The sequence below is a fragment of the Ambystoma mexicanum genome, chromosome 2p (assembly GCF_040938575.1).
Source record: "Ambystoma mexicanum isolate Mex_15411 chromosome 2p, UKY_AmexF1_1, whole genome shotgun sequence".
NCBI classification, from domain to species: Eukaryota; Metazoa; Chordata; class Amphibia; order Caudata; family Ambystomatidae; genus Ambystoma; species Ambystoma mexicanum.
Window position 1 is genome coordinate 1,461,693,020 of NC_090923.1, and position 27,615 is coordinate 1,461,720,634.

General features: G+C 43.9%; 1 protein-coding gene across 6 annotated transcripts in view; it reads right to left on the reverse strand.

Moving 5' to 3' along the window:
- Positions 1-27,615, reverse strand: part of FANCA (FA complementation group A) — a 3,206,914-nt gene that overhangs the window by 2,690,045 nt on the left and 489,254 nt on the right. For all 6 annotated transcript variants that reach the window (XM_069646037.1, XM_069646039.1, XM_069646038.1 and 3 more), the window contains exons 6-7: positions 22,483-22,553; positions 21,891-22,003 (exon numbers count right to left, since the gene is read on the reverse strand). In XM_069646037.1, coding sequence (XP_069502138.1) covers positions 21,891-22,003; positions 22,483-22,553 — 184 coding nt within the window. The remainder of the gene's footprint in view (positions 1-21,890; positions 22,004-22,482; positions 22,554-27,615) is intronic.

The window sequence follows — 27,615 nt, forward strand, 5'->3', positions numbered from 1 at the left end:
TAATGAATAACCCTCTTGGGTTAAATCCAGTAACCGCCTTGGTGGTTGATTTGATCCTTGTGCCTCCTCATCCTGTACATCTTGGTGTTTTGTATAATATAAGCACCAAGTCGCTGCTGAAATAGGATTGACCAGCAGCGCATCTTGAGGCGCATCCAATTCATTGATACTTGACCATATAGCTGCCGTATCTTTTTGTTTTAGTGTCATCAAGCATGCGCTGGGCGTCTTGATTTTTTGTGCAGCTTCAACCAGTTGTGATAACACGGTTTGAGTTTATGGATCTCCCTGGAGTAATTCCCCCATCTTGTGGTGTTTTTGTTGCCCAATGGCTTTCCTTAAGATTTTTTTCTTGCCTACAACCTGTTTGTCATAGGCATGTCGATGACTAAATTTAGTCCGCCCATTTCCCCCTCCTTGTTCCACAAACTCTTGGAGTAACGGGACGTAATTTACAGGTTGGAAACCATCTTCTAGACTCGTTGCTTTGATGGTATTTGATAAGTTCTCAATCAAGTCTGTCAGTTTCTCTGGTTGGATGCGCAGTCTATTTCTGCCCATTTTTATTGTGAGTTTTGGCTCATATCATCCCGGCTTCCTTTTGTTAATTTGCTCGCACGTCATAATTAATTGGTTATGATCGCTTCTCCCCATAGGACACATTTCCATTTTTTTTATGATCTCCGACATGTTTGGAGACACACGTTTATAGTCTAGAATGTGTTCACTTACAAGACCTTTCCAGGTGCATTTTCCCAGGATGTCGCCCTCCATTATGCCATTCAAAATTGTGCAGTCCCTTCATTGCATTGTTTTCCTCCACGTCACTCCTAATTGGATTATTTAGGTGATCTATACAAGTACAATTGAGGTCAGCCACAATTATTATTAAGGGGTCATTCCATTTGGCTCGTTTTTCATCCATTAAAGCAGCAATGTATTCCACCATGGTCTGGTTCCGTTTATGCACTGGGTTCCAATACATATTCACAAGTATGAACTTTTGGGGATGAAGAGCCTGTTCTTTTGATACTTTTACTACCACTAGTTGGACAAAAGGCGTCAGGTTCAGGGTGTAACACAAAGTCCAGTACAGGTCGTTGTTCACTGCTACTAGTAGTCCACTCATTGCTCTTCCCCTTTTGTTTCTGAATGCTTAGTTTAATAAAACCCAAAAGCCTTTTATTAACAGGACCTCCCGGAGCCAAACCTCTTGCAGGCAGATGACATCGGCATCTATTTGGTCCTCACTCTCGGGAAAAGCCCCTAGTATTCCAACTCAGCAACGACCAGTCGGAACTTTTTATAGGCTTATGGCGCTATTGTTTATGAAGCTTATCTGCCAATAGACCAGCCAACCATTTCCAATTTTCTTGGTTGCCATCGCAGTTTCCTTCTTGATTATGTTGCTTTGTTTCTTTTAATGCACTTGCGGTTTCTCTTATCTTGTCACTTCAAGAAGAACTCCTTTTTTTTTTTGGACCTCTTCTAGTCCCCCATTCCTGGGGTAATACGAGATTGGCCAGTTTACCAGCTTGTCTTCTTTCAAATCAAAACCTAATGGTCTTAACTGCTGGGCTTCCTTAAGCAACAGATGTTTAACTACTTTAGAAGTTAAATGCATTTTTATTAAGTCTGTACGCCGCTCCCCTGGGAATTCAATTATGGCCAAATCTTTAGATGTTCCTACCCTTAACGCTGGAATGTGGTGAAGTAACCGAACTACGTTGGCTCTATTTAGCACCAGACCGTCATTATCCCCACACACCCTTTCCAGACACAGTTTTAAATTGTCTGCGTTTGAATTAGAGGCCCCTTTTTCTTTTCTTTCTGGTCCTAGAGTGTGCTTTTTTTCCGGATTCCTCAGGAGATTTAGGTTAGTCGTTATCTTTGGCTTCCCTTTATTTGATCTTACTTCACGCTCAACCCTATTTGCCATGGGGTATTTTGGAATCTGCAGGGGGTTTAGGCTCACCTTTATCCTTGATTCCATCTTACCTCTGTTCTTCCTTTGTTCACATCTGTAAGTTTTGCCTGACCCAAGACTTGTTTGTCTTTGCAATTTTCCAAATCCACCCGGCCATTTCTCTTCTGAGTATGTTTGGAGCTGTCATTTCATTGTCTTTGGTCTTCCTTCTCCAAAATCTCTTTGGCTTATACGGACTATCCTCATCTTTTTCTGAGGTCTCCAACTCCTGATTCATCGATTACACATTAATTGTTTATTCAAAAGCGGTCATCGGACTTCGTACCTTCATTGGTCGAGAAGCTGTAAGTAGAGAGGTCCATAAGATTGATCGCACTATCATCGTCAAACCTTTGGCCTTCTGTTTCACTCCTCTCACTGGAGTCATCTGACCTTGGGCCGTTTATCTCAGACCTTTCCTCAACCGTAATAATACCCCTGTTTGCAATCAACGTCGGGTTCTTTGTTTTTATCGCTTCTCCCGATTTCAATTGTGGCACTGTCAAATGTCTAATGAATGATCGACTACAATTAGACTTTGTTTTTACAGGAATTGGCTGATTTTTACATTTTTTTTTATCACTTCTTTTATCCTGTACTGCCACTATTTTATTTGCCTGGGTGCCGGTCCCCTTTGCCTGTACATTATCATCATTCTTTTTTGTAAAGATTTCACAGATTTTCTGAGCTGGCTTGTCTGAGTTACCAACTTCTCAGTTTCTTCTCCCAATTCACTTCCTTTGAGGTTTGATAGATTTCCTTCTTGTCTGAGAAATAGGGGCTTATCGGAAGAAACCCTCATCGGCTTCGTATGCTCCTTCCTTGTCTCTGATGGAAAAGGATTTTGTTGGCTGTCCCCAATAACCAAACCCTGCAGTTTCAGAGTAGCCACATCTCCATCTTCTTATTTATTTTTTCCTTTTTCTGGGTTTGGCTTCTTTTGAAATACTGATCAGTCTTGACTTTGGCAACAAATCGACTGTTAATTCTCCGTGATTCCATTGATCCACTGAATTGGCTTCTTTTATAATTATGTCAAACAGGTCCGTAGTTCATTCACCTTCCGCCTGCAGACGACCTGAACCCACAGATCTTCGTGATAGCCTCCTTTCTGATTTTCTTTTATGATAGGGCTGAGTAGGTCATGCAACAGTTCTGCCACGCCTTCTGAGCTGTTATCCATATTTTTATGAATGGCTGTTATGAACCCTTCAACAAAGATCATGTTAATGTGGACCATTGCAAGCATCGTAGAATGGTCCTTTATTGTCTTCCAGTCTTGTGGAGCTTCATAAATGGTAATAGAAGAGCTGTTAGGGTTGAAACCAGACGAAAATCTTCATCCATACCATTATTGCTAGAGCTTGTAATTTCATGTCCTGGACCATTACCCTTTTGTAGTTCAGTAGTCATTTGAGGCCAAGTCTTTTGTTAAAGGCAGCTTGTTCCTCACTTTATTAAATTAATTTTTTCCATTTGGAGTTTGAGTACTTTGTGTCTTGCAGCCTTCCGATATGTTAATTTGCGGCAGGCTGTTTTCCCTTTGCCTTATTTCTTTTGGCAAATTGCTGTCTTCGCAAGACCCCCTTTCCATATTAATGGTCGTTTCTTAAAGTACTTGATCAGGGATTTCAGATGTATTTCCACTGATCCCTGCCAAAATTATCTCATTGCTGCCTTTGCCCGACATTGAACGTCTTCCGTTGAAATAGAAACGTCTCCCCACCGTTTTGACCCCCAAGGCCAAGTTAGGAGGCTTCCAAATGTTGTTACTGCGTGCTGGAAAAAAAAAAGACATTTCCTTGATGTATCTGGTTTCTCCTTTGATGTCCCGAAAGTAAACTTCTCCCCTCCCGTTGTTGCACCAGCTGCTCTCGGATCTTGATTCAGCTTTATTTTCTTAGGTCTACGATTGCCTCCCTGCTTCCAATTTTCTACGGGGACCAACTCCTCCTGGGACCCCGAAGATAGGATGCCATCAGGCTTTGTGCTTGAATCAATATCTATGTGTGATTTTCTCTTTGCCAAAATTGGTATTTTGGGGCATACTAACCATGAGCTTGGGATTCTAGGAACCGCCTGCTTACAACTGATTGCAATTCCCACAACCCTTCAAAATCTTGGGGCTGCGCCTCACACACTCCTTCAGCCCCGGTAGCCATAGTGATGTTATAGGCTGCAATATGGCAGGACGGGTCCTCTGCCTGCTCGCGATCCGCCAAGCCACACTGCCGTCCCTGCATGAGCACACCCTTAATTTTGGCCTAACCTCTGCGGCACATTTACTCATACAGTCTGCAGCTTCCGTATTTGGATTATCGATGCCATGCACAGTGATCGCACCCATTTCAACAATGATATTAAACGGGCAACCCCTCGGTGAAGAGCACTTACTCGGTACTTCCTCCACAGTTTGTTCATTTGTATTCGCCATTACACTCCAGAGAGGAGCCCCCCCTCCTCCATTGTTGTTGGTGAAGGCAAACTTTCAACTGGCTTTAGAGGTGACATTTCTTCATGTCCGCCAATTCCTTGCAGGGCACTGGTTTCTAACATCCTCTTACGGTGAAAAGCCTTCTCGCAGCCACCTTCCGTGCGACACCTATCGCAGCGCTATGCTAGGGGGGCAGATTTGGTGGCGACAGCAAACTTAGCAATAGGTGGAACTGAGTGTCAGAGGCAGAAAGGCTTAACTTACAGGAGTTATAGCCCTTTCAAACAGAATATAATTCTTAAAGTTTTGCTCGGCGCACCGAGATCCGAGTTAGTCTTCAGTCCGAGAGATACGAGCTACCAAACAGAACTTGCAAAAACTTCTAAAGAATTCCAACAGTTCTCAGACTTCTTCCCGACACACCAGCCACTGTGCTGGCAGCCCCTATTTTAGTTTGGGCCTGGGGGGTAGGGTCCACGTTTCCTCACTTTTTCGAGCAGACCGGAGGTGCCACCGGTGAGTTAACAAACAAGGTCACTGTGGGGTGTTATCAAGGATATTATTAGGGAGCTCCTGCTCTCCCAATAGCCGCTAACATCCAAGCAGCCACTAACCAACTGTCAGACTTACCGCCTTCAAACTCTGCTGATATTTTCTCCTCTAATAATCCGAGCAGCTCCTCACCCCCAGCCCCCACGCCGTCCACCGTCCTCCGTGGGGACAGGCAGGATCACTCACCAATACAGTACGGTACAGTACGCCACTTCCCGGCTCTCACCAACGGCTCCCTCTCACCGCCGTCTGAGACCAAGACCAAGTCAGAGGAAAGCACCTCTGTACGTGAGACAAAGTGTCAAGCCGCACCTCACTCTCACTATCGAGATCTGAAAGAGGCTGCAAGATATGAAATACTTCCAGATCACCATGAAAGAACAACAGGATATATATAAGCTGAGAGGCGAGGTGAGAGGCAGCCTGCCGCAATCCAACAGTCTTTCCACAGTGCTAATTTGTGGAAGTTTCCTATTTCTCCGCATTCATACCACGGAGCGGTGAGCGGAGCTGAGAGGCGAGGTGAGAGGCAGCCTGCCGCAGTCCAGCAGTCTTTCCACAGTGCTAATTTGTGGAAGTTTCCTATTTCTCCGCATTCATACCGCGGAGCGGTGAGCGGAGCTGAGAGGCGAGGTGAGAGGCAGTCTGCCGCAGTCCGTGGCAGACGTGGAAGAAATGGAAAGGGCGATTGAGAGCCGGCGTATACAGAGATCTCGGCTCACCGCGGCCAGCTCGGCCTTGCTAAAACTCCAAATGCCAGAGACAAAAATGACATGGCTAATCAAGCCCAGGAGATCACACACAACACCGCCCCTGTGGGGGAAATGGACTCAGGCCGTCGCCATCTAAGGAGTAACAAAAATATACTGGATCCAGAAGTCAGTCTCCCGAAACCACTGGGAGTTAATGACTTGCCTACATCAACGCAGGTGGAGCCGGGGTCCGGAGGTGGATACCCGAAACACAAGGACCCAAATAAAGAAGCGAGCCTTCCTGAAGCGACCAGCGTCCCGCTGTGGCGAGTATCCGGCAGAGGCGGCCGGAGGGTTGCCCCTGCCGGACTCCGAGCGGGACCGCAGTTGCGAGGAGGCAAGAAACTGTGGCTCTCGGCCGGCTCTGCTTCAGATGGGCGGAGCCCCCGGACATGCCACAGATAACTTCAATGGCAAGGAGCGAGCCCCGGCAGAGACAGGGGTGGTCTGCAGTGGTGGAGCAGACCCCCCCCCCATACGTTCAGGCACATGAGCCAGGAAGACCTGGAGTGGCCCTCGCGAAATCAACATTAACACCGGAGGACATTAGCAAACAAATCCCTCCATCGGCAGGCAATCAAACCTGTATTAAAGCGATGGTACATCCAGAACAGCATTCACCCCCGAACAGTACATGCCCAGTAAGTGTGCAATCCGCTCAAAATAACAGTAGTGATGAGCATCTTCTGGAAGCCCAAGCCAGTGATGGGGAAAGAGAAAGTGATGTAGAAAGGAGTCACATGGAAGAAAACTCGGACCCAGACACCGATGCAGTGCGCAGGCATACCCTCCTAAAAACTAATTCACAGGGAGACAAGTCCAAAAGCAAACATCTAACGAAAAAGCAAGTGAAAATTCAAAACCTGGCGAACACCAATTCTAGCAAGCAGAAGCTTGCCACGAAACCCACGGCTTCTAATAAAAGGAAGACAATAATGGCCACGCTGCAAATAACACAAAAAAAAGGTGCAACCATGGGACAGTTTCTCCTAAAGCCACTTTTGTCCTGTCCTCTGAAGTCTTTCTTTACCAACTACCAAAAGAGAAAACTGGACACAGACACCGAGTTATCGGATGCAGAGTTGCTGGAAGCCACCCTTGAACTTACACCAACAAATAAACTCTGCAAAATCGACACTGTAACAGAGAAATCTCCTAATAGTGGGAAACAAAATACTACTCCAGAGGTTTCCTCGCCAGTGAAAAGAACTACCCAAAATCAACCACAGACGAGGGAAATCCAGCAGACCATGGAGATACCCATGCATCTAAATATAGCCCATCCGACCGCAATGACTGAACCTAGAAAGAAAACGCTCCAACAAAAGGACATTTGTTGCAAAATTCAAAGAATACAGTAACGCCAGAACAGACACCTACGCCACCAAGGCAAACCTCCGTAGAAGAAATTGCTCCATCAAACGTAGTGGACAACCCACAAGACAGCAGGAAAAGGTCCAACGTTACTGTAACGCTTACCTGAACTCTGCGGGGACCCTCTGGAGCTCCTAGTGTCTTCTACCTTCCTTCTCAGAAACAACACATAGATTCTGTGAAAATAATAACAATATAACCTTCCTTAATAAGATTTCCTAATTAATCTATAGCAATGGAATGACCCACTTACAACTATAGCTAACCTTTGTACTTAATTTTACGAGCTATCCATCCTGTTCTTACAGGGGCGCTAGTCCTGAAGATGTTGGAACCCAGGAAGAAAGGATATTTACTTAAGAGACAACAGGTTCTTGAATTCAATTATATATATATAGAATAATGGAAGACAGCAAAAGGGTGGAAGGGAACTTGCTGTTTTAATGTCTATAATATGTAATCCTATGAGAAAAGGAAATGCACTATAAACTAAGTAAACAGAAAATTCTGCACTTGCTAATTATCTATGTGCTGCAGTCAAAGAGCGCCTAAGCAGGAATCTAGCCTGCAAAAACAAAAGAGCAACGGGAAACCTAAACAACGAATGGTAATGCCTAAAAACTAATAGTGGGAGCGGTGTCCAGTAAAATGTGAAGTGAAATAGGCACACCGACTGAGCACAGGAAAATGCGTTTGTGAAAACTCCTCATATAAATCCTTAAACAAACACAGTAGTGTGAGAAACGTTGTGGAAAACGCAATATGAGGAAACAGTATCTAAAAACTAAATGCAGTTCTCCTAATGTCACTGTTCGGGCAATAACTGAAGTGCGAGTGCTACCTCAGAAACAACGTAGCACAGAAGCGCACGCAACCAAACAATAAACCCTTCACCTCAAGTGACTGGCAACACTTTCAAAAGAAAAGCACTTCAGCAACATAACCAAAAACAATCTTACTGTAAGTTAAATAACATCAAGTGGTACTTGCATGACACTGAACTCTTCAATATTCCGAGGAGAAAAACGTTCCGTGCCTGACAAGGAATTAAGTTCTTGGAAAGCAGAACTCGAACAGATAAAATAGGGCGAGGGCTGAGAAGGGAACTAAAATAAGGAATAAGAGAAAAAAAAACTGAGGAACAATGACTGTGACAGGGAACAGCAGAGGACAAAGGAATTCGCGGTAAGTGTCGTATCTGCGGAGCAGACGAAGACGCGAAGCGCGAGCCTCCAGATGGGCGGGGCTTAAATAGGCCACTGTGGACAACAACTACACCTGCTGGTTTACTCCTGAAAGGCACTAACAGGCGGCCATTAGGGAACCCGGAAGCCTCTATCTTTCCAGGGGGAATCTATAGTAAAAGGATAACTATGGCCAAACCCAATCCCTATTAGGAAAAACCCCTTTGCTTGCCTGTGGTCATGACAGTTACGCGTGGACAAAAGCCCATATAAATACAGGACAAAATTTGCATTCAAGGGGCAAAAAGGGGGATATAGAGGCAAGATCACAAGAAGAGCTCATCAACAAGAAGTCGATCCAAGCCCAGGCATCGGAGCCCTGCCTTGATTAAACTCCTCAGTTCTTTGGGAGGCTTCCGATTCACCTTGTGTCAGCAGTAAACGACCAAACATTTTTACCTCTCCAAAGAATCGGCGCTTCAGTGAAATCTCATCAGCAACCCCAAAAGACTCACCATAAATAAAACAGATATGGTAACGATAATGTTGGCCATTACCATTGCCTTAGTGCCGTTTGGCAAATTGTATGAGTCGATAAGAGATAGCGTGCAAGATAACACTGCAGTCCGCACTAACATGGACACTAAAATGAAGTACATAGAAGGATACATAACAGCAACAGAGACCAAAAATACTAACCAACAAAAAGCCTTGGAACTCAAAGTATCAATGCTTGAAAAATTAGTGGACACGCTACAAGCAGAAATTAAAAACCAGCTCTTCAACGGTGATAAAAGACTGAGGAAAGGTTCTGCTACGGCCTCACCCAAAGCCAGCACTGATGCGACAAAAATCAAAAGACGAACTAAAGAAATAGTGGAAACGGAAACTACAGTATCAATGGACAAAGCATCAAACGATCCATCACAAACAGCGAAGCAACAAACGATCCTGAAATTGTCAAATCAAGTAGAAGAGTCAGATAAAACTAAAAACCAGAGCAAAAACGACCATAAACCAATGGGGACAGGTCTTAAAAGTAATCATGAAGAGGTAGGAGAGGTCTTAAAAGTAATCATGAAGAGGTAGGAGAGGTCTTAAAAGTAATGATGAAGAGGAAGGAGAGGTCTTAAAAGTAATGATGAAGAGGTAGGCGAACAGGGCGACACACGGACCGGCCCCAAAGTTGTAGACCCAACAAGATCGCCCAGATCAGCGGACAAATTCCTGGTGAACTCAGTCCTTATAAACCTGTCGCAGCATTGGGAAAGCGACCCTAAGATAAGCGAAAAGTCAACTCCCATTAGAGAGGAAGAAAGCAACTGATCGTCGAAGGGCAATGATAAAACCGGGCATTTACCCGCAAGAGCATACAGGAACGAGGAAGAATCAAAGAAAACTCATAACTCCATCTGCCTCCTTGATAACAGCACCCGGAGATGTCAACACGACAAAGACTTGAACAGAGTGTTAGGCAGAAACCTGTGCAGTTCCCTTAGGGACCACTGCAAAAAGTTTAAGACTACAGGTGTTAGCAGTAAACCCAATTGGTAGCAGTCTGTACCACCCATATTTACCTGGTAGCTGTGGCTGAGCAGTCAGACTTCTCTCAAGAAGAGTTAGGCAGTATATAGAGTATACACAATAGGGCTAAAAACACAGTAGCACAAGCAACACTGACCAGAGCTTTGGTATAAAAGTATATGAGATACATTACTCACCGTAATCTTATTTCTGATGCTTGTATCTGCTTAGATTCACATGCTGTGCATAGGCCGACATCTAGTGCAAGCTGCGGAGTATTACAGTTTGCTTTTCGAAACTCGAAAATGGGTGTCGACACAGGGCGTGCCAGTAATACTATGCAAGTTCAAACACAGTCACTAGAAATATATACACCTCCCTAATTAATTATTTGACAAGTCTTGGGTTAAGACACCACTTATTTAGCAAAACAGAGGTGAGCGTGTAACCATAGATGGCACTCCAATAATTTGTTTAAAAAGGGAGAGAAAAGGCAGAATAGGAAAATCACACAGTACCAACATTTTTAAGAACCCACAGCAAGTCAAGAAAGGCAGGGTCTACTGTAGAGCAAAAAGTTCATAGGCCAGGCCCACTCTTGGAGAGAGAAAGGCGGAATGTGCCCAAGATCACACAGTGGAAATGCACTCAAAGTCTTTGCAGGAAAGTTAAAAGAGGTTGGATCAAGTAAGAAAGGTAATGTTAACAGGTCTGAGGTCATCCCAGGATAGAGAGTAAAGGATTTACGGGACACCTTGGACAGTCTGTTGCAAGGGAGACCAGGCGGGACACAGTACCTGAAATGGTGAGAAAGCTCCAGCGGGGGCAGCTGTTCCTGGCAGCGGGTGCAAGTCGTCCAGGGGAAGAGATGATCTCAACGTGGAGGAAAGCTGGAGGTCGTTGCACTGCCAGGGAAGAAACCAGCCGCGGAGTCTCCCAGTTAAAAGGTACTACCCTTTTATTTGCGGTTGTTGTGAAGCGTGGCTATCCGGCCGCCGGGGTGCTTGGCACGGGCGATTCAACCACGAGACGATCCAGGAAGGCGAAAAAAGGCAAACTGGTTGGTCCCAGCAGCTCAAAGGGAAGAAGTCTCTCCTGGAAGAAGATCTTCTCTGTCGTCAAGAAAGTGGTGAGTTTCGTACAGCAGGGTTCCACCAGCGGTGTCGTCATTGTAGATGGCTCAGTTTCTTCCCTCTTCGGATTCTTTAGATCCTGTGGCGACTTCTGAAGTTCCAGTCCCCAAAGCCCTGCTTTTATGCAGAAAACCCCCATTCATCAGCCTAGCTGTCAATCAAACATGCTAAGTGGTGAGCAGGGCGGCTCACCACTGGGCCAATCACACAAGAGTGCGACTTGAGTTGCCAAGGCAACTCAGTCCAGGGTGCCTATTCCCCCCTCCCACACATCCGGTAGACCCAGACAGAGTGGCACCACTTTTGGAGGCTTCTGTGCAGAAGCCCACCAAAAGTGGAACAAAGGGCTCGACTTGGGTTAGGGTTTCAGAGGCGAACACAAACGCCATTTTAAAACCGAGTCCTGGCAAAAAGACCCAACCGGGGAATAAATATTAAATAAATAACCCAGCGGTATCTTTAACATTGCACCAAAAAGTGGTGCGTTTAAAATGAATGGGAAAATCCCATAGGAAATATTCTGGTGGAATATTTCGCGTGGTATCCACTGCCACCAGCCAGAAACTCGACAAGGGGGGACTGGACAGTGCTCCCCTGTAAAACAGACCCAGGGGCAATCGAATTACCCCTACCAGTACTTCCACAATATGATGGTTTGTACTGGTTACGTTCACAATTTAAGACTAGTAAAGCCAATGGTGACTTTACATGCCCTGGGAGACAGCAGTCAGTCCCAGTGTATGGAGTCTATGTTTGGGGGTCACTATGACACCCCTGTATTACTGCACTGAGGGTGCTGTGTAACACATATACCAAAAACACATGAAGCCCTATGGAGTAAAAGACCCCATAGCCCATAAAACACATTACATAGTCAAAGGACATTCTCAAATCATGCCTAAGAGTGGGAGAAAGAGTCTCACTCTTAGCAGGAGAAAAAATTAAACCCCAAAAATCCAGCAAAGCTGCTGGGGGACTCACTAGGTTTGGGAAATTAGCCTTTACAGAGTATTCTCCCTAACACAGAGAACCCTCAGAAAAAACTCAAACAAAAAAAAAAAACAGGCAACACCTAGCAGCGGAACAACAAAAGACTCCCGAAGAAACCGAGTGTGGTTCGAGAGCAATTCTTTTAGTTTTAGAGCAATCTAAATGAGCAGAAAGATATATGATGCTCAACAGAAAAAACGTCCTAACAATAACAAGGAAAACGAACTCCCTAAGACAAATAAGGACTGAAGATCTCAAAATCGTGGAACCTTACCATAGAGGGGATATAGCAAAAGCTTACCTCCATGTGAAATTGAACAGTATTGAAGACATGTCGAGAGCAGTGTTCCAAGAAATGGAACAGTTAGGCTTTATTCTATCGGAAATAAGAGATCTGAGGCCACCGGACAAAAATGACTCTAGAAATAAAGAAGGTCCACTCTCAAAACAGAACTATATTTCAAGAACAGAGGACCTCTATAGGCCATACCGAAGCGGAAAGCAGCAAGGTCGGAACAGACAGTATACTACCAAAGAGAACAAAGCCCAAGAAGAAAAACACCTATGGCAATACAGACCTGAAGTCGAGGAGGAAAAGTTCTGGGATGCCTCAGAAGGATATAGAAAGAGCAACAAGCGACAAGTGCGTGGCAGATACCACAAAGCAGAGGACAACCAAAGCAACTTACTCTCTAAAGAGGCAAAGACAGAGTGAGGAAAAAACACGGGACGAAAAGTCAAGGGGGGCCAGAGAAGCAGCTACTCCAAAGGGTCTGTGGAACTGGTTGAAATCAACCTTGATGCCAACCAGCAAGAAATAGCAACGACCACCGTCCTTTGTTCCCGGACACAGAGATCCTCCAGAAAGCCACATAGACATCTATATCTTGGGTTCCTGGAATACAAGAGGACACACACTCCTAACAATGACAGGGGACGTCGACCTGGGCCATTTCGACATCCTGTGTTCACAGGAAACCTGGTTGGTGGATAAAACGTCCCTTGATGGTTTTACTGTAGAAATATCACCGGCAACAAAGGTCTCTTGGGGCACCCGTCGGCGGGGCTCTTGACCGTAATTAAAATAGGCTTGGGCTTTACCATGATGGCAATACTGAAAAAATCTTACGAGATGTTGGTTATCCTGCTAAATTGGACTTGAAAAACAACCAGCAAAGAAGCAGCTTACCAAACGCAGCTGGTGGTCATAAATATCTACTGGAACCCCCAACGTATAATAACGAAAGCGTTCTGCTCACATATGGCGGCAACAATAGATTAGAACTATGAGACATACAAAAAGATTGACATCATAATCTGCGGGGACCTGAACGCAAATTGTGGTAAAACCACAGATGAACCCTTGAATCCGTTTTCACAAGGCCAAGCAGCAGAAAGAGGAAAGGCCTGGACAAGTCTAACAAGTCCAAGAAACCTAGCATCTCTGTTTCCACAGCAAAATACAATTCCGACGTGGGAACGATTAAACTCCAAAGCCACACTGGACCACATCTATGCCGATCATAAAAGCCTTCAATTTACAGAGAACCGCGCACAGTGACCATAACCTTCTTCACTGTGCCTGGCATGGAAAACGAATATCCAAACGGTTATACAAACACGATGTTACAATAAAAAAATCAGTTATCAAGACTTTACCTTACCACAACAGACGTAAAAAAGATAAATGCCAAATATAACATCGAGGGTATTTTGGCGACACAATCGGATGGATATGCAAGACCTAACTACCTCCCTTTCCTAATGGCCCATAGAGTAACAGCAACTGCTCAGAAAAAGCAAATAGAGCAACCGAAACATGTATAAGACAAGTTGGTTGTAGAAAAACAAAGTCATGCGAAAACTGACGCGAACCACGATGAAAATGGATAATCCCGAAGCCTGGAGTCACGGGGAAGATGAAGCAAAAAAATACACTAAATGGATAAAACATCGAAGAGTGGCTCTCTACCAACACGACTCAGAAGAAATGCTGCGAAGACTGAGCACCAAAAAATCCGGCGAATTTCGGTCTTTGATTAAAACGATGACAACTCAATCAGAAAACGAGATCTCAAACTCTGTGTCGGAAGCCCAATGGACATCACACTTCACAACTCTTTTCGACTTCCCCAACACTAGTCAACCTATCAGAATACGGGAATCTACTACTCCATGGGCTGACGTGATGAACAGCGGTGAGATCGAAAAATTGATCACCAAACTCAAAAATTCAAGAGCACTGGGCCCTGACGGTTTGACGAATATAGATCTGAAACAAGCCCCGAAAGACTGGGCAGCAGTGATCAGTAAAATCTTTAGCCATTGTGGTAGAACGAAATTGATCCCAGAAACATGGTTGATGGCCATCATAGTACAGATTTTCAAGAAAGGAAGTAGAGAAAACCCGGAGAGCTACAGACCCATAGCTCTCTTAGACATCATAGGGAAAATCTACACCTCAAGCCTACTTGAACTCTTTAGAAGGTGGTACAAAAACGCACCATGTAATGACCATTTCCAAATGGGCACATGGCAGCACCGCCGTCAACATTCTGCTACTAAACATCTTAAAGCTCAAAGTGAAAGAAGGGGCACCAAAAGTATACCTAGCTTTTGTGGATTTATCAAAAGCATTTGATAAAATCGACCGAGCCAATCTGTGGGCCAAACTAGAAAACTGGGATTGCCCCAAAGAGATCCTGGAGCCAATCATCGCCTTTCATGCAGACACGCAGATCAGGGTAAAACTAAACAGACAAGGCACCCTTTCCGATGAAGTTCCTGTCAACAGGGGAGTCAAACAGGGCTGCCCACTGGCGCCGGTGCTCCTTATCTCTTTCTTAGGCGATTACCAACAGTGGGAAACAAAAGCAAGGGCTTTTCCCCCTAAGATAGGGACAACACCCAGCCCAAGACTGATGTACGCTGACGATGTGATATTGATTGATCAAACCCAAATTGGTCTTCAAAGAAAATTGCAAAATCTGTTCAGATACATTGAAGAAAACAATCTGGAAATTAACAAAACAAAAACGAAAATCCTTGTACTGGACAAACCGGGCAAAAAAACTCAAAAAACCCAAAGCTGGTATCTGGACAGAACAAAAGTTGAAGTAGTAAGAAACTTCAAATACTTGGGAGTGACATTCGACGGTTCGGCCAGAGAAACCTCAATGCAAGACACACTGTGGGAGAAAACAAAGCGGCTGAGACAGCTCAGAGCAAACTTGTCAACAACAAATATGGAAAATGTTCACTCCTTTCCGCCATCCAATTTTACAGAACAAAAGTTGTGCCGTCACTAATCTATGGGATGGACACATCTGTAAACATGCCCCAAACCATCTGGAATAAACTCGAGGGATACATCTGGAAGGCTATTTTGGGACTACCAAAATCAACACAAATGGCAGCAATCAGACGGGAACTGGAGCTAGTCTCCTTGGCAGGCCTAGTGGAACAAAGCGCGATGCTACTATATTGAAAAATTCTAGTAGCAGATTCACTACCCATCTACATCATCATCGCGGAAGAACTGAGGAGCGAAAAATGTAAGGGCCTAAACACATGGGTTGCACGCCAAAAAGAAATACTGAACGAGGTGGCCTGTTCGGAGGAGGATTTGAGACACAACCCACAAAGAGTAAAAAAAAAAAATGGAACTGAAAGACTGGATTGACACCATCGAGAAAGCAAGTGCAAACAAACTGCCAATGCCCCTCCCCTCCGACTTTTAATAGAGTCAAAGAATCGCAAAATGATTGCATTAAATTTCCAAATAAAGCGCTGCAGACCTTATTCATGAAAGCCAGGCTTAACCTGCTTCTGACGCGTGAAATTATATCAATAAGATCATCATTGGCAGAAACCGAATGTCGTCAGTGCAAAAAACAAGACTGCCCAGAAACACTTAAACACCTTGTGCTGATGTGCCCAGAGACAATTCAGAACCGCAGCTCCTATTTGACATCGTTACTTATCGATCCTGGAACGGTAGACCTGGATTGTCTCTGGAGAAGACTGATATCTGGTGAAACCAGAAGATGGACTGTTGCAGCTGTGAAACTAATACTTCTGGTGCTAAAAATGACAATCTAATCCACGAATGAGCTGACAGGATTTCAACCAGCTCAACAACCCACGTAAACATTCGTGAAGACCTCTTAGATATCTAACTAGTGGACTAACAATCGCTGAACTACACACTCTAAAAGGATGAGTCTGTTTGTCTTTTCAGTTCTTCATAACCTTCTAAAAATCATTTTTCTTTTGATTAAATTCAAGTAATAATAAAAAATAAAAAAATAAGAAAACCACTGAATAGCCCGACTCGAAATACCCAAGGAAGACAAAATAGAAAGCAGCATATAATGATCTACTGTATTAAACGTTGCACTAACCATCGTGGGTAGCTTACTGGGGCTCAGCCAACCCACACAATTTTCTATTTTGGCGAAATGCACACACACATTCTAATTCCTTTTGACAATGTTCCCATACTTTGGACTTTGGCCCCCCGAGGGCACCCCCCCCCCACAAGCACCCTGAGGCCCTACTAATGGGATAAAGGTGCTATATAAATGACAAACTACTACTACTAAAGTCTAATCAAACTAAAATGGAACAAAGCTTAAGATTTCAGGCATGAGGAACAGAATTTGAGACAAATAAAGAGCAGTTTTCATGGAGTAACCCCAGACAGAAGGAAAAAGATCAGGGTAGTTCAGAAAAGTAAGTTGGGGATTGACAATGTGCTCCAGAATTCTATACAGATAAGAGTCAAATAAGGTGAAAATTTGCAAGATCGGAAACATACAGTGAGGTCTTTTTTTTTTAAAACAAAAAAGGGGAATAAGATAAATCATTTGAAACAAGGCTGGAAAGGAACCAATGATAAAGACAGATTAAAGAAATAGGTAAGCAAGAGAACACAGGAAGTTGGAAGTGGATCAGAGGGAGCAGAAGTAGGATGTAAACAAGAGATTATGGCTATGTCACTAGCTAGAACAGGAGTAAAAGAAGAAAATGAAATAGCTGGGTTAACTACCATAGGAAGGCGAGCTGAAGGTCGAGGGTCTGAATGATCAAGAAAAGAACGAATAATGTGAATCTTTGTTAGGGAAAAAATTGCTAGAGTTTTATGCGGGATTAGGTGTAGGAGGTGCTAAGAGTTAACAGTGGAAATAGGAATCTAGGAGAAGACGTCCAAGACTGAATAAGGGAAAGAAAATAATATGACTTGGCCTGGGTCAGGGAACTAGAAAATGACTGATGGAGGGAAATGAAGACCTGAAAGCTGACTTCAGTATGATGCATCAGTCATTTCCGCTCAGCGCTCTACAAAGACAGCTCCTTAGTGGTTTCAGAGAAATAGACAGCCAGGGACAATGAGCACTGCCCTTAGCGGTAAATGGCGACAAAGGAAATAGTGCATCAAGAGATGAAAGAACTGGATTGTTGAAATCATCGACCCTGCCATCCAGACTAGATGACAAATTATGACCAAAAGATGTACGTTTAGAAGAAGTAGAATCAATAAGGACAGAGGGGTTCAGATTCCGAAGATCATGCCGGAAAAAAGTAGATTAGGCAAAAAAAGATAGAATAGGGACCAAAAAATGTAAAGAAAAAGAAGGACAGTAAAAGAGGATTAGCCACAGGAATTGTATGGGTCGGGACAGATGATAAATTGGAGATCTCTGCTGAAATGAAGATGAGATCTAAAGTGCCTCCCTTAATATGAGTTCAGGGGTAAGGGAGATTATAGGCAGAAGAAGAAAATAACAAGGGGCATGAAGAGGACCCAGAAGGCAAGATACGGATACTAAAGTTACAAGCAATAAACTAAGGACAGTAAGGATCTAACATGCATAATAAAGTATCTAAATTCTCGTAACATGACCCTAAGGGTCTAGGAGCCTAATAGACAATTGGAACAGGCATAGAAAAGAAGGAAAAGAGACACTCAAAAGTGGGAAAAAAAGAGGAATTGAGGAACAGGAGGAGAAAGAACCCAGTGAGGATAAAAGAGTAGAGCAACGCCACCACCTGGGCGAGAAAGTCTAAGAATGCACAAAAGACGACAGAGGTGTGACGAATCACAGGATTCAATCACTTCTCCCCAGGGGGAGCCTTTCCTTGTGAGGCTAGGGAGGTGAGCCTGCTACGCAACAATCCCCATAGGGGTGGCAGTAGTGGGACATCGCAAGGAGAAACTCCCCCCTGAGGGACAGGGATCCCCATTCCATAGAGGGACTTTCTAAAACCCCTTTCACTAACACAACAAGACCGTCAAGTCAGTCCACGGTGTGTTATTGTCATACAGAGGTCACGTTTCCTCTTGAAACCCAACCCTTCACAAGTTCTATGAAGAAGAGGCGTGGGGGCGGGAGAGTAATAATTATTGATCCCAATACTGTGACAAAGAAGAGCGAACTGAGGATGCAGAACATCCATCCATCAGACAGAGACGAAGGACTACAACCCTTCGCTGGGGAGGCCCCAGCAACCTGTGATAAAAACAGAAGGAGGACTCCCCTCCCTTAAGAGTCCAACAGGAAAGGAAACTGGAAGTTTCAGAGGATCTATATTGGTGGCGCTGCAGTGATGAGGTTTTTGTTGGCGAATAATGTGTCTAGTGTATGTCCCGTCGTGCGAGTTGCTCCTTTGACTAGCTGATGTAATTCATTGTCCTCAGTTGTTTGGCTAGTGATTTTTGTGCGTTTGCAGTTTCTTCGTCAAACCAGATGTTGAAGTCTCCAAGGATTATCAGGTGTTCCTGCTCTATGGCTAGGTTGGTGTTGGCTTCAGTGAGGGTGTCCACGAAGGTTCCATCGTATGTCGGTGGTCTGTATACAAAGATGAATTAGAGGTTTGTCTTTGAGTTTGTTGTTAGGCGAAGGATTGGGGATTCCCAGTTTTCGATGGTTATCGGTTCTTCAATTTTCAGGTGTTGGTTGTATGCTATAGCAAATCGTCGTCCTCTTTTGTTTTTCCCGTTTGCTTGTGATCACTTGAAGTTTGCAGGAAGGCAGTTATGGGGTGTGATTTTGTATTTGTCGTCTAGCCATGTTTCACTTATGAATAAGATGCCGGTACCACAGTAGCACAGGAGGTCGTAAATCTCTGTGGCATGCTTGGACACTGATCTGGCGTTTATTAGGTTGCAATTGATGTTTTTGAGGTGGTTAGGTTTTTTTTCTTATCCTTGTTTTGTCTTATGGTTGTTTCGTTGGAGTGCTTCTGTCCGTTAGGTTGATGGTTGCGTTGATGAATTCTTCTGTTTCATCGTCTTCTATGCTTTGATGGGGTTGCTGGCGGTGCTCTTGTGTTTTTGTGATGTACGCAGTGAGGTCTTTGGTTTTGTACCTTTCTCTTCTGGTGTCCTCTCCTTTTTTTGTTGGTTTCTAGTTGGTTGTCAGCGTGTCTTGATCTGTCAGTGGCGTTGGAGTGTTGAGGTGTTGCAGTTATTGTGATGTACGGTGTAAGATATAGGGATTTTTCTCTCCTTGTGTTGTTTGTTCTGTTGGCTGTAGTGTTTGTTGTGGTGCGCTCTGTATTCATGGCGGTTTCTACTGAAGAGGGAGTGAGGGTGTGGATCTATTCGGTTTGTTCCTTGGTCACATTCTCTTTGGCAGCGTCCAATTCTGTGTCGGGGCATGTTGTGGTCTTTGGTAGTAGGATTGTTAAGGTATTGAGGTTACAGGGGCTTTAGCCCACCTGTAGGGTCTTGTGTGGCTTGGTTGGATTAGACTCTAATCCCCTTGGAATGGGATAGCTGGATGTCATCTATGGGTGGTTGTCCAATTAGTGGGTTAGGTTCTGGTACTTATCTATGGATGCCTGTTTCGGTGGGGCTCTGGTGGGGTACTACGCGTTGAGGGTGGCCAGCGCAGTTGGATATGTGCGGATGGTGACTGGTTCCTAGTTAACTCGGGCAGTGACCTGGCTATCAGTACTTGCTTTCAGTGGTTGCTGGGTCTTCCTGGGTGAAAGGCGGGCCTAGGTTTCACAAATGGTAGGAAATGGGATAACACACCTACATTTGAGATTCCTAGACAGTGGGTGAAAGGCCTAGATGTCACAAAGTGGCAGTCAAATTGAGAAACAACACACCTAGATTTGAGATTCCTGGACAGTGCAGAGAGAAGGACTGGATTTCACCATGCAATAGATGCTTCAATGTGTGCCCGTAAGTAGGGTGCACACTGGACTCCTCCATGGTTTAAGATGGAGTGAGCGTAAAAATGGCAATCACTACCAATAGTTCTCCCTACCTTGTCCGTTGACGCAGTTTGACAGTTGTCTGGTCCTTTTTCCACGTGTGGATGCGATCCGATGCTTCTTATGCCAATATCAGGGACCAGGGTTGCCGGCACCATGTAGGGCAGGGCTCTGTGAGGCCGGCCCTCTGCCTCCGTGATGGAACACAGCGCGCCAGAGTAGAGTGCTGCAATGACTGACAGAATCGAAGGTCTGACTGCCGACCGAGCAGGAAGCGGCTGCGTCCTTTATTCGCGCCGCTACGCGGGTGACCACATGTCACCAAACATGTGACTAGGCGTGAGCCCTGTGGCTGTGCCTACGTCACAACAATCTTCTGCAGGAGTGCTTAAATCACTGTAAAGACTTCAGCATGGGGCGCACAGGGAGAGCCCAATCAGAACCAAGAGCAAATGCCAAAGAGACCAGTTGTACCGAGAGACCGAATTAAACCAGTGTTAGACCCGGAAAGGCTTTTGTGGAAACCATTGTGAAACGAGAAGATTTTTTGATTGCCATTCTGACCCTACCTTTGAGTTGACCAATGTTGTACAAAGCTAGGATTTTTTTAATTAAAATGACCCAGATTCATGTGTTGTTTCCCCGTTGTATTCACTCCGACTCGTGACAGTATTCATTAAAAACACAAAAAAAGGTTGCTAAGCAAATCAGGTGCTTTGCCATATAGAAAACATTTTAAGTGGAAGCATTGGGAATTCTGTTCAAGGGGAAATCTACAATAATAAGTATTGGCAAAAACAATAGGAATGTGTAGCAATCTTAGTAGAGGGTATGGCTCAGTTGCCGTGTTCGGGCTTCACAAAAACATCTTACCCTCGACATTTACAAAAGCCATGCGTATTGGTTTTTCAATGCTTTTTCATATGATGCTTTATACAGGAGGCCAGACACGTTCGAGTCCCTCACAGTTTTGGCAGATAAGGGAAATAAAAACAGGGCATTATAGTGACACAGCGTTTTGTAAATAGACCATCTGCTTCTATGGTGGGCATAATGGACCCTGTGCCCATGCCCATGATCAAACAGTATCAGGTCTGGGGGTCGGCATCAAAAAGGAGATTCGCCACCACTACACACTGGCCATGTGATATACCTCCTTCACCAATCAAGAACACCAGAAGTTAAGTAGTTTACATGTAGGTTTATTTCTCTTAGTTCTTAAGTAGAGAAAGCACTGGGACATCCATCTAGCCCAGCACCTTAGGTCCAACTCACACCAGTAGAACCCTGCACACCCAACATACATCAACATTCCACCTAGAGTCCCAGTGACATCACCACACCAACACTCCACCTAGAATGTTAGTGACATCACCACCATCACAACACTCATAGCCATAATCAATCCCAGCACAGATTATGACACCATGCCAGACCATCTGGAAATCGTCCCTTCGACCCACCCCCTTTCCAACTTGCAGGCACGGGAGGACAGGGAATAAATCACAAACAGCTTTAAACAAAGTGAAAAAGAAACATGGTTAACATGCGCAGTAAAACTACACAGTCTGGCTTTGTATGCGACTAGAACGTTCCTTGCTCCATTGTGTGCCTTGCTATGTGTGTTAGAAGTATACAGCTACACGTCGCTTGAAGGTGCTTGATTTTCAGGGGGTGACAACGTATGTAAACAGCGATCGTACAGTAATAGGCGGGGACAAAATAGGTTCACGCAAAAAACATAGACAGTCTTACCTGTAAGGATTAGTCGTGGAATGTCTGGATCCTGTGGGGGACCATCCATCTGTTGGCAGAGAAGAGACAGCCCGCTGCACAGCCATTCCTCTGCCATCTTGGGGTCAGGAGAGCTGAAAAGATCGAGGATACTATTTTCAGAATGATTCACTCATTGATTTGAACAGTCAAGCAATATAGGCCTGTTGTCATCACTACTGCATCCCGAGCCCAGGGCTTTTCCTGTATGTTCTTCAAATGGGCTAGCTCAAAGCGTTATGCCAAGTAAAGACTGTATGGGTTTCCTTTGTTTTCAAGCAATCACTGCCCTTCATTTATAGAATTGTTTCTTCGCTGGCTATTAAAACATCAATTATAAGGAGAGCAGAAAAATATCAAACATTCATTGCAGTGGAAAATACCTTTTATCCCACAACCATACTCGTGAGATTGAACCCAAAATTAAACCAGGTGCCAGCAGCTGAGGGCAACTAAAGTTCCACATGGGAAGTAACCACCTTTTAGCTTCATATTTCTGTTCATTAATTTTGAATAACGGTGTGACCCAAGATCGCAGATTGTACTCAGTAACGCTTTGAAAAAACGAAACTACCTCTCCAGCAGCGCTTCCAAATCCACAACCTCCTTATGTAGATGCCAGGCAGCCTCCAACACTGGGGGACTCTACAGGGAAAATAAAAATGAAGTCAGTCAGGTACGAGAGATGTGCAGGATAAGGGCGCATTTTAGTTTATCCCAGCATCTCCTGATCACAGACATTCACATGTTAATGTTAATGTTAATGTTAAAGGATATTTGTACCGCGCCCTATCACCACCGGAGTAGTCCCCTGGTGCTCTGGGAGCTCTGAAAGAGGGAGAGGGGGGATGAGTTAGTGGGAATGAGCTGGAAAAGTGCAAGATAGCAATGATGTGCTGTTGGCAGCCTCAGCCCGGTGGGTCCGTTGGCTGGGCTTGGGGTGTTTTACGGTCGGTAGTCGTCGTGTGCTGTTGTGCAGGTCTATGTGTGGTTTGTTTTGTTGTTGCAGTGTAGTGAAGTTTGTGCGGATTGCTGCTTTTTAGGTTTGTGGCTGTGTTTGATTAGAGTCTGAGAGGTGTACGCAGAGGGATGAAATTGTTAGTGGTTTGGTTAGTTGGCATTGATTTCCTTCCAATTATGTCAGGCTGTGATGCTTGCTACAATTGACTATTCCATCGAAGCGTGGCGCTTGCTAATTTTCAATATTCTGTCTAGATGTGAGGCAGGCTAGTGATCACGATTCCATTCAAGTGTTGCACTAGTCATCATTCACAGTTTCATTTAGGTGTTCTAGCATTCACATTTTTATCTAGGTGCGACGCAGGCTAAGGTTAAGAATTCTATCTAAGTGTGGCTAGTGTTAAATATAGAAAGGGTCTGCTAGGAAACCATTCACTACTCCAATACTTTGTGACAACAAACAAAGGGAGCCATAATAAGGCAATAAGCCCCGAGCTGGTGGCCATTACCGCATATGGTAATGCTTGCAGGCCCATAGTTAATGAAGGCCCCAGGGGCATTATCATATGCGGTAATGGCTCGCCAGCGAGGGGCTTATTGCCATTAGTATTTAGGGGTTGGGAGCCCTGGGATACTAATGTTTTTTTTTGTTTTTGCTCCGTCGTTTTCTATATTATGGCGGTAGTTGCAGTACGCGCTAGTGGAAATAAAACTAGACTGCGCGTACTGCTTCTTTGCTATGGAACAGCAGTGCTCCATTTTGGACGCTTGCTGTTTCATAGCAATGATTAAGAAAGAACTAGTAAGTGTTTACTTATCCGTTGTTATGGAACAGTAGGGCTCCATTTTGGGCCTTGCTGTTTCATAGCAATGAATAGGAAACAACTAGTTCGTGCATACTGATTGATTGCATAATGAATTCTGGGGACACATAGTGGCAATTGAAACTGAATGTAAGAAGGAAAGAAAAAACAATTTGAATTTACAGTGATGCTTTTAGCGAGCCAGTGATGTTGAAGGTGATTTGAGCAGGCACGTCGGGAGGAAGCAATGCGTGCACAGAGGCAGTTACTATTTGGCAATGCCATGGATTTTACCTTTTTCATTTATGTTTTTGAGGAAATTCTTTTGGATTAGAACGGAAAGACTGCCTGACGAAGATGTAACGGAGCGATTAGTGGGCTGAACGCAGAAAATGGCCAATCGACGAGAAGACCATCTTGCTTTACATGCAGACTGTGTAAAAATTCTAATTCTGAAATGCTCATTATTGATAACATATTTCCGCATGTGAAAGGCATGGGATAGGCTTTAAGGAATTTAAGCGACAGTACTGCATGCCATCATTTTGTGCTGCCACAGAGTGTTGACAACCGCTTTAAACCTTAACATGACATAAAAATGGCTCTTGTAATATGAGCGTCGTGGAACAGTCCCTCCTGTCCCCTCCACCCCTCACCTTCCGTCCTCACCATTTCATGCCATTACTGATGTAACCATTCAGCATGCTGGTTAGTAATTGAAATGTTGAGGCGTGCTAACCATTCAGCAATTGGTTGGGTGGTGGAAAGTGGAACATGCCTTTACAGAGATAAGATATGAAAAGGCTAATGTGAAATCTCAGCGTCCGTATCACCCCAATCCCTTAGGATAATGCTTCTTGAGTGGATGAGCTTTTGCAAAGACCATTAAGAAACATGAGCTGGTCCTCGTGAAAAAAACTCTACTTGGGATTTCCAGTGAAATATAGGTTTCCTCTACACTATCCGAGCAGCACACGCGGTTGTTAAGATGCAGCTCTGTTCCCAAGAGCAACCGATTTGCCTCTGAAATGACCCACGACCCAAACAACCTTTCCCATGGTACTGGGGAAATTGGATCTACAAAGTGTTTTCTCTGATCTATGAAATTTGAATGTTTACTGTGTCTTTCAAATTTCTGTATTTATGGTCATATGGTTATACATGAACCTTTAACAAATCAACAAAACATTGCATTTAAAAATGTTCTTAGTAATAAACAGTATAAACAATTAAAAAACAAATATTAAAAACCATTACAATCATCAATCATCATTAATCACGTGTTATTAAGCTTATTAAAATATCATTCAGAAAGGGGAAGAAACAAAAAAAATCTGAATCTCACTCCAATTTCAACAAAAGTAAAAAGCCTCCGACAACTAAAACCAAGGAAGAAGTTCGACCTGCAAGACATTTTCAAAAAGAATCTTGGGACTCAAAAGCCAGCAGTGATAAAAATCGTCTAAAGTGTAATACACAATTGCTTTGGAGTTCAGGGCAACAAATTAACAGGTGCTCTAAAGTTTACACGGAATTTGTTAATTTACAGAACAGACAGAGGCCTAAATCATTAGATACCATGTTATAATTTATGAATACCTCCTTAGTTACAATAAAGTGCCATCTAAATCTAATAAACAAACACCTAACAGATTGGTGGGGATGTATAGTAAGGTAGGGGGCTATTACACCAGCAGGTTTAAAGTCAAGTCTCGGATGTTGTAGCGGCTCTTAAGAGTGGAGCGAATGAAGCGTTGAAGTCCAATCCTGCCTAAAGAGGATTTTACCCTTGTCGGATTGTTGACCAAATCTCTGGCAGAGATGCCCAAATCACACAGAAATTGAATACAAAAATCCGAATATGCACACACAAATGTATCACCTCCTTCATCAATAATCATTTTTAAATCAACAACATTGAGCTTAAAATGTTGAAGTAGAAAGATCATTTCCATTGAGCTCGGCTTTTAAGCGAATAGAGCCCTAGCTAGTACCGGACGGCAAACACAGGAACACTACTTGGTACCTGCAAATCTTCCCTCCACATTTCCCCCTTCTATAATAGACAAAAAAACATGAGCCCACAATGGTAGAATTTCGATGCCATACAAAGGTTTCAGGGAAAATTTGCCGTACCCAATATCAACCCGAATAAGTTGGTTGGCAAGCACCACCCCAATGGTCATTAACCACTCTTTGACAAGAACTTTGTGCTGTATAATGAAGATGGGGCATCCCAAATATATAAAACTTTAGACCTTCAAAAGAGTTTCTTGACCAACTCGCCAATTATATGTTTTGACTTTTTTCTTATTTATGCAGTATACAATTTTAGTTTTATTAGAATTAATCTTAAGACTATGAGCCATGGCAAATGTAAAAAAGGGATTAATCAAACGCTGTCAAAAATTAAAAAAATCATCAGCATAGACAAGCCAGACTGGTTTCAAATGATGACTTTTGGGTGTAGTCATTGCTGCCAAAATTAAATGCTCACCTATGTCACACAAAGAGAGACTGAATAGGCAGGGTGCAAGAACACAACCCTGCCTGGCACCTCTAGAAGTCTGAATACTACGGGACAGTGTACCATCCCGATCAAGCAAAACTTGAATATTAGAATCAGTGTGAAGGGCCAATAATAAGCAGAAGTAGCGCATAAGGGATTCCCCCATCTTTGCAGCTTTGGTCATAGTAGGCCACGATCGACTGCATCAAAGGCTGCTGATAAATCAATGTGGCCAAGTAGACCAAATCATCTATATACTGCCATACTTGACTGAGGGTAGCATTCAACAAAAATCTGTTCAACGCAGAATTAGGACGTTTCCGAAAACCAGTATGACAGAGTAGACATAGAAATGGTGATTAATACAACTCCCGAGTCAGTGACCTGTCTGGGTGACAAAAAGATTCTTGAAAACAATTCCCCACTATGGGCCGACATTTTGTGTAATCTATTTGAACAAATAGCAAGGAGCGGCACATGTCTTATTTCATGGCAAAATTCTATTTTCATTTACAAAAAGGGAGACAGGACGATAGCTCTTCAGTGAACCCCTATCTCCCTACTAGAACACATCATCTAAGGTCTTTGCCACAATGATATTGAAATAATTTCGAATTTGAGCTGAGTTAACGCATGATTTTCACCCACTACAAACAGGGTTCAGGAGGGGAGTTGGTACTGTGCAGACTGGAATGACCTTAGATGCTTGTGTATTTGTTGTCAGAGGCACCTCACCGAAAATGTTATATGTAGCTGCCATTGGCTTATCGGCAGCTTTCGATAAAGAGGATCTTTCTCTTCACTGGAAGAAGTTAGTGTCACGATCCTACCCGCCTGCCACTGGGCACCACTACATGCACACATTCAGAGACTCGGTTTATGGTATACCTGCGATGTTAAGACCAGAAAACTGCCACTGCATTCATTTACTTGTTTTACCGCTGCAGTTTCTGGATCTAATTTCATGTTCCATTCCGGGTTTTGGGTTAAACCAGCAGATGCATTCTGGTACATGTATGCTGTCCAAAAGGCAGAGGGCTGGAGAAGGCATACTACGTACATTTGTTTGCAGCAAGCTACTAAGAGCTGGGGAACACTTAATTACAAACCACTGCTGCAGGCTACTGAAGCCAGGGCTGGGTTTAATGGAACAGACTGCAATCAGCTGCAATCAGCTCCACGCTGTTGGCTGGGAGGGCCTTTATAGGCTCACTTTGAACAGAAGCAGTTGGCAGTCAACTGCTTCCACTGGGAGTTTGTGCTTGTGTGCTCCTGTGACCAGTATTTGAACCTTTCCTGCATATTCTGATTTTGGCTTTTTAATCCTGTTTGCTGTTGCTGCTTTGCAGCACCCTTTCCAGTCTGCCTGTTTTTTTAACCTTTCCTTGATTTCCAACTTTTGACTTCTGAATCCTTGTCCTGTTTTGCTGTTTAG